The sequence below is a fragment of the Bacillus rossius genome, chromosome 7 (assembly GCF_032445375.1).
Source record: "Bacillus rossius redtenbacheri isolate Brsri chromosome 7, Brsri_v3, whole genome shotgun sequence".
In the NCBI taxonomy this organism is placed as follows: domain Eukaryota; kingdom Metazoa; phylum Arthropoda; class Insecta; order Phasmatodea; family Bacillidae; genus Bacillus; species Bacillus rossius.
The window spans coordinates 70,155,507-70,169,061 of NC_086335.1; the positions used below are offsets into that span (position 1 = coordinate 70,155,507).

Genomic DNA, 13,555 nt, shown 5'->3' on the forward strand with positions numbered 1-13,555 from the left:
TAGCCTCGGAGGGAAGCCTAACATGCACATCGAGTTCTGTCCCTGCCCGAACACGCCCGAATATTCACCTTCGGCCAACCTCGGGATTTGTTTTATTTTTGCGCAGGAAAAATGAATTCAAATATTAAAAGTGATCGGTTAGGTTAGCTACATTAAAACACTTTAAAACACTATGGACGGTTAGTTAGGTTAGTATAACTACATTAAAAAAAACAGAGAAATATAAATATATAAAAATGAACCCGAGGTTGGCCGAAGGTGAATATTCGGGCGTGTTCGGGCAGGGACAGAACTTGATGCACATCTTAGGCTTCCCGGTCGCGCGGAGGAATTACCAGAGCAACGGCCGTTTCCATGCGAGTTCTCGTAGGAGGTGGAAATACTATACAATCATATTGAAGCGGCAGTGTGCCCTAATGTGTTTAAAACGGTAATTTACTTTCGAGGGATATAATTACTGATTTGAAATTAGGTGAACGTGTGGTATATTGAAACAGTCACAGCGTAATGGGAAAATTATGAGAGACATCTATGTTTATAAAATAAAAAAACACAGCAAAAGCACTCGCACAAGCAAGGCCTACGCGAGTCACCGTTCCACGTGTAAATAGTTTCTCCCGTGGAAACACCCAGTCTAGTGGCGGAGAGCCTGTGTGGAACATCCCGTCTTGTAAAACGGGCTCTAGAACAAGGGTGGCCAAACTTTTAAACACATCGATAAATTGTTTTTTTTTCCCCCGATATATCGCTTGAATAATTTCGATACCGTTAAAATATCAACCTAAAATATCGATATTTTCGATGTACCTGTCTATTATGAATTTATTATTTTTAGTTCATGTTATACTGGGTTCTTAATCCATATATTATAATATAAAGAAATTTCTAAATACAAGATTAGGTCTTTATAGCCAAAGTGAATAAAATTTTTTAAAATTTTTTATTATTATCCATTAATACCTTCTCTACATGTTTCAATAAATTTTTTCCCTTTTTTAAAGGTAATTTATTGGATTTTTATAGACTTCTAAAGATGTTAAGCAAGAAAGACGCAAACAAACACGTATAAAAGAGAATAATGAATAATAAAAAAATGAATAATTACTTAGTTGCATTTGATTTGATTTGTTGTTGGGATTGATAAGAGAAAAACATGCTATAGATAATTTAATTATAATGAACTGAAACTAGCAAAAAAAATATTACTAATTTTTTTCAAACTTAGAGGCGTTTTCAGTTATCTATGATCTATCTTTTACTATTTTTCTGCCAAATTTTTTAAATGTAATTTTAGTAAAATAGTGTTTTTTTTTTTTGGGAAAATATAATTGAATTAAAATTCGATATCATTGAAACAACATATATATATATATATATATATATATAAATTATAGTCACTAAAATATCGATACCAAGATATCGATATTTTGAACCTGAAATATCGATATTTCCGTTATAGTAATAAAACGTTGCCATCCCTAGTTCAGGGCCACCACATTCGACCACTATTGCGGTTGCTCTTGAAAAAAAATTGGATATTGCAATAGCAGTTGCACTTTTAGTTAGAAAAAGGAAAAAGAAATAGCAAAGTAACCAAGGAGTATGAACAAAGATGTCTGCCACGACACTCAGCTAATGGACTGGTTGTTTGGAGTGGCGGGACGGTGTTCCTACACGCGGCAGATGGAAAGTTATCAGTTAGTAAGACCATCAGCTCCGACTGACCAGTCCCGTGTCTTCGCTCACACACGGCAGTACCGACCGATGGTTTCGGACCGACAGTTTCGGACTGACGGTTTCGGACTGACAGTTTCGGACCGACAGTTTCAGACTGACAGTTTCGGACTGACGGTTTCGGACTGACGGTTTTGGACTGACAGTTTCGGACTGACAGTTTCGGACCGACAGTTTCGGACTGACAGTTTCGGACCGACAGTTTCGGACCGACGTGCGGGGCCTCTGAGAAGCGGAGCCTGCACGCAGAATTTCTCGAGCGTGCGAGCTATGATCCTACGAGGTTTCACGTCCTCTTGAAATAAAAGCGTGACAGTTGGTTTGCAGGGAAGAGTCCATCTCAAAAATCGCTGGAAAGATTTAAAAATTCATTCAAGGTTTACTATATAATTTCACCCAGGAAAGAAAGACATATTACTAAATTTTGGGAACATGTAAATGACCAAAACTACTGATTAGACAATTCTTAATAATTAAATAATTTGGAATAGTATCGTAAACATTAGGACATGTTTAACTTAATTATTTTTTCAGCAACATATGCGTATTTTATCTGTAAATATGTTAAATTATCTTTTTTCACGTGTTTGAGTATCGAGTTTGTGCATGTGGGACGACCTGAGGTTAATAATTAGCCGTTCATACGATATTTTAATTGGGATTTATTTCGTCTTTGCTGTATATCCCTATTGAAGATCTGATATCCCGTAATTGAGCTTGCACTGGGTAATTTACTTTATATCAGCTTGGATTCATCAAGAACTCGGTATAACACGCAGTAGGCAAGGCACGGGTAAGAGGCTGTGTGTTATAAAGGACCGATACGCCGATGTGTTCGGCAACGCGGTCACGTGACTGCTCGCCGGACCGGTGTTACGGCAGGGGGCGCGGCCCCCCTCCCCCTGCTCTCTGCGGGAGTGGCCTTGGGGACTCTGCCACGCCCTGGGACCATACAGGTTCTCCTGGGACGCCGCTCTGGAGCGACGAGGCGTCCAAGGTCACCGGCTGGCGGTCACGCCTTCAGGCCTCCAGTCCATCCAGGTCTTCAGACCTTCAGACCTTCAGTTCTCCAGGTCTTCAGCTGCCTCTTCGACATACGCGGCTCAACTCTTGTAGCTCTTACCCCTGGTACGGCAACACTCAGTACCATTCTGTCTCATTCTTCTTGATGATAATACTGATAATCTGCCAGGGCTATTGGCGCTACGAGGTGTTTCAATATTGTATCATGTTATCTCTAGAGACCTGAAAAATTCGCGGATTCATTTCGTTTTATGCTGAAATCCAAATAATTATACCTTAGTGCTGCTTCTGCCACTGGTTCACTGTTAATCTGGAGGACTGAGGGCCAATTAGAGACCCATCACTCATAGAAGCGTCGAATCACAGGCCCACACAATCGAGACGACTCACAAGTCAGCAGCCAATGAACAGTTGGCATTTGCCCGAGTGTGTGTAGAGGATATTGGAGTTCATCCTGAAGGTCATTGAACCCGCGATTTTTTCCGCTATCTAGTTATCTCCTTATATAAACAAATATTAGATAACCATAGCTATAAACTCACACCGGTTTACAAACCCTATTGTAATCGTGTTAAAATATCATATTAGGTATATTTTATTCATACTTCTGTTAAAATTTAATATGTTCAGTTATCTCTCGTAATTCATAAAATGTCCTTATCAACTTCTTCCTTATCTTAATCTTCATATCTATGTTTAAAAAAACGACAACTTTCATCGTAATCAACATCGTCGTTCTGTTACAAATTTACATTGTTCCAACTCGTACCTCTTCTTGGAAACAGAGTACCTACATACCTTTAGTTCAATTGATGCTGAAAAAATAAATATTTGGAAAGTTTTGGACTTAAGCCACCTCCGGTTGTCCTTCAAGCTGATTAGCTCTTAGAACGCTGAAGATGGCGATTGCAATGTGTACCGAAACGTCGACGATGAGCGACAGCCAGACGAGGCCAAGGCCCAAGAGACTAGTCACGATGGCCGTTTAAATTAGCGAACTACTTTATTTATTAATAAATTTTGAAACATATTTTTGGTAAACGTACCTTTGGAACGAACAAAAATTGGTTCATAAGGTGTTTTACACGTTTATAAGTTGTGTTATAATGTATTTTGCTTGATTACCACAGTAACAAAAATAACAGTAGACTACTCCTGTAAATTTATTCCTACAGCTCTCTTGCATTTTTTGTTGGGTCACCGACTTTCAAAAAAAAATTACTAATTGTTATTTTAGGTTGTAAAAGGTCATCCAAGAGATTATAACTATGCAATTTTTATCAGTAATAGATTATATTTAGTAAATGTATGCTGAGAAAATTTGAGGTGACACAAAACACAAGAGAACCAATGAGTAGGAACGGAAAAATTCGTGGTTTCGACAACCTTCAGGATAAACTACACAGTTCCCAGTATTCTCGGGAAAATAACGCTAGCTCATTGGTTGTTGGCTATGAATCGTCTCAACTGATTTGCCTGTACCTCCGATACTTCTTTGGTTGAGGGTTTCTCGTTGGCCCAAAAATCGCCCAAATGAACAGTGAACCAAAAGCAAAACCAGTACAGTGATTCCTCGATTTACGTTACCCCGTCTTACGCGAATCCTGAGTTATGCGATTTTTAAATCTTTTCGTAAATTAGTTCGTCTGTTGTTTTAAAGTCTCGCGAATCTCGATTTTTCACTCCGTCCACTCCATTGTTACCGCGCTGTGAGGAAATTTTGCATGAGAAGCAAAAATCTTTGATCCGTCAGATGACTTTGTTAGAATTCATGAAGTCTTCTACGTCAAAATAACCTCAGTTTACGTTTTTGAAATTTACAGTTGTATAATTTGTTGTATTATCTAAGTTTTGTTACACATATTCATTTTTAAATTATTATTTTCTTTATTTTATGGTCCCAATAAAACATAATTTGTATGCATGTATGAGGGCTGTTTTTTTTTCAATCTCAGGACGACTACATAAAAAAGACAAATTTACTAATAATTTTATCACAAAAAGTTTAGTAGGGTCTTAATTATTTTTCTATATAATTGTCAAAATGATCGAGGTAATTGTCACATCGTGACACAAGCTTCTCGAGGAAGTCAGCTGTCAGTGAGGAGAGACACAGGGCCAGCGCCTGTACCTCCCTCTCCCTCATGACACCGCTGTGAGGCGGGTGGACTAATAGTGCGGCGCACGGGTTCCCGCTTCAAGATTTATCGCTAGATTTGCGAATAGTGGTGCAGAAATTATACTTACTTTCCGCGATAAAAAAAACCAACCATAATTTTGGATGTAAATAATGAATATAAATAAAAACTGACAGGAACTGTCTGATATTTAAACAGGTTTGGTAAAATATAAATTAAATTAAAAAAATAATTATTCAATATTAATATCAAAACGCGTATAAAATTAATTATTAATTAAAATAATGTAGACAATTTTTAATTAATAATGTAATCAATAAATATGCTTCAATTATTATTTATTAAATAAATATGTTAAATTATAATTTAAATAAATTATGCATACGAGAACATAACCTACTTATTTAAATATATTTAAAAAGTTTATGAAAACAATTACTATCGCTTATATTCACAACAAAAAAATGATTGTAATGATATGGATCAGTACTCAATATCAATCACCAAGTGTAAGATTTAAAAACACATGTATTATTTTAATTGAATATAGCCGTTTTTTGTCCTGTGAAAATTTCGTTGCATGGTGGCGCGCATCGTAAAATTTCGCTCTCATCATGTTTTAGAAACGCGCCCGAAGAAGTGTGGCTTCGGGAGAACAACAGCAACAACACGCCAAGGTTGCCCGAAAGTGAAAGTTGTCGAGCTGAATGCGGAGCGGGCTCGAAGACACACGCGCCCGCGGTGTGGTTTATATATTTTTTTGGTTAATAGCGCGAGCGGGGCGATGATTGGTCGACCCGGACTGCCTCGGTCACCCTGGTCCAGTAGTTGCCCCGGGGCAGACTGGTCATCGCAGGCAACTCTCGCTCGGGCGGCGGATGCAGACTTCCTTCACGTCGCGTGGTTCAGGGGCGGCGCGCCTTCTGCAGGAACGATGTTCCACATCGGGACGGAGTATCGCCCAGTTGTGACATCACGACACAATGTTATCACCACGACACACGCTATCATCACGACAGACGATATCATCACGACACACGTTATCACCATGACACACGTTATCATCACGACATAATGTTATCATCACGACACACATTATCATCACGGCGCGGCGCACATTATCATCACGACACAATATTGTCATCACGACACAATATTATCATCACGACACATGTTATCATCACGACACAATATTATCATCACGACACAATATTATCATCACGACACAATATTATCATCACGACACACGTTATCATCTCGACACAATGTTATCATCACGACACACGTTATCATCACGGCACAATGTTATCATCACGACACAATGTTATCATCACGACACACGTTATCATCACGGCACAATGTTATCATCACGACACAATGTTATCATCATGACACACGTTATCATCACGACACAATGTTATCACCACGACACACGTTATCACCACGGCACACGTTATCATCACGAAAAATTTCATCGAACTCCATTGTATAGGTTTCATCTGACGCTGGACAGACAGTACCACAGACGGACAACGATTTCCAAAACATGTCCCACGTTACACACACGCCGGCGTAACAGTTTTATTACACACAAAAAAAGACTAACGGGCAACAGTATTTTGTTGTTTCCAGGCTTCTTTGTCCAATAAATTCTCATAGTAAGAAGTGTTACCCACTTTGAAAGAAAAATATGTATGTTTCTGCCGTACTAAAAATATGTAACGTTTAAACTAATAAAATGTCTTATCAAAACATGCCTGATGTGTGAAAAGTTAACATGACAGTATTATCCTGTTTCCTAACCTAAATAAAATAAAACAATATAAATTTAAAACTCGGTGCGTGTACTTAAGTACGCGCGTTATAAGTTATACATAGTTAGTGTAATAAAAAAAAACCTTAATATTATATGCAAACAATTAATTTAAATAAAACAAAAAAATACGCGATTGATATTATAAATACTGATGGTAAAGAATACATATAATCAAATTAAAAAAATATATTTAATACTCAGATTTCAATATAAATATAAACCTGTGTATAAAATTAATTATTTAATTATGTAAAATAACAATATAAATTTTAAAGAGTAATGAAAATCAATATGCTGATTGTTGATTGATTTTTCAAAATTATTTATAATTTATAATGTCAATAAGTTATACATACGGGAACATAACCTCACTTATACACATACACTAGAAAATACACTTAAAAAATTTATAAACATAATTTCCATCATTAAGAAAGAAACGTTTTTAATGACATGGACCAGAATGAAATATCATTTTTAAAAGTATAAGATTTAAAAGCACATATATAATTTTTATATGTATGTAGCTTTTTTTTATCCTGTAAAAATTTCGTTGCATGGTGCGCGCATCGTAATAATTCACTCTCATCATTTTTTTTTAATAACGCGGCAGAAGAAGTATGATTTCAATAACACTTTTAATGAGCGGCGTGGATGTAGGTGCCTCTTTTCCTAACTCGCTTCCAACAAAACTGAGCACTGAAACTGCAACTGAAAAAGGAAACTGAGAGCATTCGACTTCTTTGTCCATTGCTCAGGTTTTCTGCATGACATACAGTGCAATTTAGCAATGAAGTAAGTATAAAATAAAGATTTAAATTAATTCTCCCTATTGCAAGAAACATTTGAAGATTGTATGGTGCTTCAAAACCCTCCTTAATGGTCGTGTTTTGGTTTGGTTTGAACAGTAGACTGGGTGTTTTGGTGTCACAACATGGGCACTGTGCATCGTTGTTCACTTCATGCACAGAAATCCAGCTGGTGCAAAATTTTTTGAGGTGTGTATTATACAAAATGTCCATAAAATAATGTCTTGGTTTCAATGGTATATTTTAACGGTTGAATTGAAGGTAAACTAACTTTTTTTTTACAAATATTCAATATGGCACCTTTATTTATACGGCACACGTCCAACCTAAAGTCCCATTCTTTCCACACTTTAGTTAACACGTCCGGAGTAATGGAAGCAATAGCCTCTTCATTTCTGTGTTTTCAACTCTGGCAAATTATTAGTGCGGCGGAATCCAGACAAAATCTTTTAAAAAGCCCCAAAGGAAAAAAAAAAACATTTCATGGAGTTATGTCAGGTGAACGTGGAGGCCAGCAGAAAAGAGCTCTGTCGTTAACCATTACGACCAGTCCTACAGTCAGGGACTTCGACGTTCAACCACTCTCGTACAAAGAGATTCCAATGGCGAGTGGCTCCATGCTGTTGCCAAGTAAAGTTTACAGGTTCACCCTCTACTGATTGAAGAAAGAAAACAACAAAGATTAATTCGCGAATGCGCTTATCTAAAACTGACTGAGTTATTCTTTAATATTGTGATCTTGAAGCAACACTTTATAATGCTTACAGTTGATACTATTAAAATGTATAAATGTGACGTTCTTTGTTGGCCTCTCTCCTGCGGCTGGCCTCAGTTCCTCGCGGATCAACAGCCTCCTGACCGGGGAAAAGTCAGCACACGCTGGCCGTGGAAGCACTCGGCGATGTCGAGGCACTAAACAACCATCAACCCGTCAGGTCGCGGAGTGCGCGCGGACATTACAAGCCACGCCTCTCTCGTCCGCCGAGACGTGGCGGGCGCTGGACCTGCCAACCGGCAACTGGATCACGTGATTTGGCCGTTACTGTGATTCCTTATCAGCGCGACCACGGCGAGCCCCGTGTTGCTGAGTGCCCGGGCGTGTTCCGACACGACAGGCAAGTAACCTCGCTACACGCGTCTGCACTCGGTGGCCTCCTTACACGCACGACTTTTATATCATCTCCCTTTCCTTGAGGGAAAAAATTGGTTGTCTGTAAAGTATGTTTACGGACGAAAGTTTGACGTAACAACGACATAACAAAACATTCATGAAATGTTTGCATACTTTATGAATAAAAATGAATTATTTTTATTTTAATAATAAACGAATAAATATTTGAAATTATACTAGTAATCAGATTTTTAAAATGCAAGTTAAATTTTAACTTTATTGCCGAAATTGTTGTTGTAATAAGCAATTGAAACCACATTAACTTTTCACTTCACTTTATAAACAGTCGAGTGGAAGAGAGATGCGGCGCAAGCGTACAATGAGCGTAACGGGACACAGCATAACGGAACAATATGCGTAACGGGATACAGCGTAACGGAACAATGTGCGTAACGGGACACTTTTTCGTGCGTGCAGCCGGCGTTCATCGATTTATTAGATGTCACGTCAAAAACAAATTGAGGCACTTTTGGATTTTGGAAGGCAATTGCGTCGACAGCAATGCAGCGTGTATTAAATATTTAATTTGTTACACTGGTAAAAGGACATGTGATGCACTTTTGCACGATGTGAAGAACAGAAAACAGTAGAATTGCTTTTGAAATTTAGTTGAAAGACAATTATGAGTAACAGTGCTTTCCTACACACCCGCAAACAAAGATTGATTTACATTTTTGTCTAGAAGAGCATTAGACTAAACAATCATAACCTCATTCTACTTTTTTAATTCTTCTAGAAAGAACTTTGAACCCAATGGGCGTACGGTATTCAGCTCAAAAAAAAGCCAAAATGTAAAAAAAAAAAAAAAAGAAGCACGATGTCACAAAATTGTGTTCAACAATTTTCCTCTATCAATACGGTGGTTTTTCTACATTTGCATCAGCTGTTCTAACGTGTTTTGACTAATGCTTGTGATCAATGCTCTGCATAATAAAACATGAAAACATGAACATAGCATCACTCGGTACCTCGTATCGTCCAAACTGAAATACGATGGTGTAACTGCGATACAAATGTGAACAACCAGCAGCCTCACTGACACATGAGCTTCGCTCCAGAGACTTGGTCTTACTCCACTCGTGGAGATGTATGGGTTTAGTTCCAAATGCACACTTTTTCACCTCCAGTGTCGGCTCGGAGACTAATAATGCATCTAGACCATGCACCTGCTGCGCAGCAGAACTTTTCTGGGCCCATCATTGAACGATATATTTGCCAATAGAGCTCTTAGAAACGTGTGTCATGGCGCATTGTCATTGGAGAGTCTGATATTCTCATTGGTTGGTTTCAAGTCGCAGGTTCTCATTACAGATCGTAATGGGCCGAGAATACGTCCCGGCGTGGAAGGCAAGACGGCCATGACATTATGAGTTTTAAGCGGTTTGCTGTTGCCTTCTGCAGTGTAGAGGTGAATGGGCACTGCAGAAACCAATCCCGAATCCCGGGACCTTCTATCACCAGCCAGAAGCTGTAACCACTGAGCCAACATACTCGGCAGGGCATTTGAATGAGCGTGGTTTGCTGCCACACTACTACTTAACATTTACAAGTTTTAACAAAGTGTGTCCCTGTTGGAGCATCTCATTGCTTAAATCAGTTAAGTTAAACGATTCTGTTGACGATAATCATAAGCCAATGTTGACCCAAAGTGCAGAAAGGAAGTATTGGTCGCTGGTCATTATCCAACATCAGTATGTGTCAGTCGGCTGCCTCTAGTTGATGCTACCTCTATGGTATATTGTCCACAGACTTGCACAGTTCTGCTCCTGGTAGGCGTCGCTGCCTGGGCGGGAGAGGAGGCAGAGAGCTCTGATGGTGAAGCATTCAACCAAGATGTTGCTGAGCGCTCGTCCTGTCGAGGTGAGCTCCGGTGACTCAAGGGAAGCACCTGGCGCATGCAGGATAACTATAGAGCCCAAAGTTTTAGTGAGTACTATCAGCTCACTCTGCTTAGGTTAACTCATATGAAAACACCATAGTTGTTAAAATGAACAACATTAAATCAGATTACCAAAATTGTGGAACAAATTATTTCAACCGTTTCCTCACATTCTTCAGATGAGCTTAAATTATTGAAAAGTATTCCCACATTCACTTTTTGGAGCCTACTTTCTTTCATCAGTTAAATTCTGGCCTGTTTTCATCTTCGATTTCTCTTGAAATAATTGGGGTTCGCCAAGATTCTTCTGGAGAAAGTGACTTTTTTTTTGTATACGTCCAAGTGTTACTTCCACTTTTTGCAGATCCCTTTGAAACGTACTGAATCAGGAATCCTTAGTTTTCTTGTTAGAGATTTGCAAAGACCTAGTTGGTCATCATCTCCTGGCTAATATGTTATCGGCCATAGAAAGCAATCTTATTTCTTAAATTACGTCTTTTACCCTTTCCTCATACATGTACATTCCATTGCGATATTGTCACTTGTACCTACTAGCCATTTTCCTATCTCGGCTCTAAAATATTCAACAGGATGGCTTATAACATTTCAGTCTGGCTTTTCGTAATCGTAGCGAGGCCGTCTGCTGAATACATGAAGGACATCTGGTCGATTGACTGTAATGTAGTGCCAGAGCTTGGTGCAGAAAGTGGGTTACTTGTAGACACCTTTAGTCAGATGGCATGCTAACTCCAGATTGTTAATCATTAATGTAAAAGCTTTCTTCTCAGTGATGTTTGATTGTATCCATTAGTCAATGTGCTAAAATATTTTCTACCATTTTATTTTACACTATTTTCAAATCATCTTCAATTTAACATACATGATTGTGTAACATAGTAGAGTTCACACAAACTTGTTTCAATAATTAAGATGAAACACTACATAAGTATTTTTTAAATTTTTTTGTAAATAACTCTATTTTGCAATGTACCTTCCAGTCTTGTATAGTTGACATAGATATATTATTGTGTAGGCCTATAGTATTAAATATTCATAAGGTATAATACAAGAAGAACTAGTAGATGGTTCTCAGAACGTGTTTGTGCTGAGACATGAAACTTCAAGCACCCAAATTCCCAGGAGCAATTAATTTTTATAGATTATTATATCATTGACCAAGCTGTTTGGAACCCTGAGTATAGTTAACGCCAGTCATAGTAAGCTCTTATGAGTAAGGTTACATTGTTGTAACTCTCAGCACGAAGCATTTTATGAGCACTAAGAAGTCTGAAAACTAAGTTATGTATTTCCTAACGCCACATGCCTCACTGTGCATTGCCGTTATGTGATATTTGTCCCCGTGTGGTCTGCAGTGTTGCCCGAGGGAGGCCGGACGAGGAAGAGGTCGCCCCTGGACGCCGCCCCCGTGGGTGGTCTGCCGGCGGTGCTGCCCCACGGCCTCTCCTCGGTGGAGCACCACGGGCCCAAGGCGGCAGAGGCGGCTGGCGTGGTGTCCACGCACTCGGCGGTCATCTCTCACGGCATCGAGCGTGTGGTGGCACACGGACCCAGCGCGCCTCTGGTGGTGCCGGTGCCACTGCTGCACGTGCTCACCAAGGTCACCAAGACCTCGCTGACGGTGGACCACGGCGGGCCGAGCTCGGTCCCGCGCGCCAGCCACGTCACCGTGGTCACCGGTCTGGTGCACCACGTGGTGGTGGCACCCGTGGTACATGAGAACATGTTCCACTCGCACCTGGGCGGCCACGGCGAGGGACTGGGCTTCGGTGGACACGGCAGTGGCCATGGCTTCTTCGTCTAGCGCACGACCGGAGTTGCCGCTCCACGTGCCAGCGACGCCAACGCGGGTACCAACCTGCAGCACCATGTGGTGGTGGCACTTCTGTCACATGACAACATGTTCCGCTCGCACCTGGGCGGCCACGGCGCGCCACTGGGCTTCGGTGGACACGGCAGTGGCCATGGCTTCTTCGTCTAGCGCTCGACCGGAGTTGCCGCTCCATGTGACAGCGATGCCACCGCGGGTACCAACCAGCAGCACCATGTGGTGGTGGCACTTCTGTCACATGACAACATGTTCCGCTCGCACCTGGGCGGCCACGGCGAGGGACTGGGCTTCTGTGGACACGGCAGTGGCCATGGCCTCTTCTCTTAGCACGTGGCCGGAGTTGTGTGCCAACCCACCTATAGTATACCATGTGGAGGTGGTGCCTCGACCAGTATAACTATATTCTGCTAAAAAAATTAATAAAAACATTTAGTGAATAAATCTTGACAATAAAAATAATAAAAAAATATTTTTCTTAAAACATACGAAATTTATCGTAGGCTGTGAGTTACTGAAAATTTGTTTGTAATAATGGTCACTTCCTATACACCATAAAAGTTTTGGACAAATTTATGCAATTTTACAGAAAAACCTATTGTAAATATTTATTAAATTAAATTTAACATATTTTTAGTGTATCTGCAACATTGTGAGTTTCATGACTGTAGTAATTGTCTTTTAACCAAGTTGTCATGGCAGCAATTGTCCACAGATATGTTTTCTTTTCACAACTGGGAGGTCACAAAGAAAATTCAGGCTTTGCTGGCTAAGTTAGAGCCTAAAACATATTCATGGGGTGTACAAGGTTTCTTGGGATCAATAAAATATGGTCTTGGAATGTTGAAATCTTATTAAACAGCATATTCAAGCAAGAATATTATCAGGCGTCAGTTTTGGTTGTTTCTACTAAAAAGTGTAATTGATATCGTGTAAAGAACTTGTGTTGCATTGGCCTCCCTCATTTAATTTACTTAAAAACGCCCAATAATAATTTTTAATTTTATTGTTTATTTCATAATAAATATTTGAAAGGAACAAAAATGTTTGAGTTATGTTTCTGTTCATGTGAAACATATCTCTATTATATTTAGTGCAAAATCACACTCTAAAAATAAACTGATTTTTTACATTTTTTC

The 13,555-nt window shown here is 39.5% G+C and overlaps 1 protein-coding gene across 1 annotated transcript in view; it reads left to right on the top strand.

Annotated features, from left to right (window-relative positions):
- Positions 1–13,257, top strand: part of LOC134534483 (uncharacterized) — a 32,095-nt gene extending 18,838 nt beyond the window's left edge. Inside the window, exons 2-3 of the mRNA XM_063372961.1 lie at positions 10,440–10,551; positions 11,944–13,257. Coding sequence (XP_063229031.1) covers positions 10,440–10,551; positions 11,944–12,392 — 561 coding nt within the window. The 3' untranslated portion in view covers positions 12,393–13,257. The remainder of the gene's footprint in view (positions 1–10,439; positions 10,552–11,943) is intronic.
- The last annotated feature ends 298 nt before the right edge of the window (positions 13,258–13,555 follow it).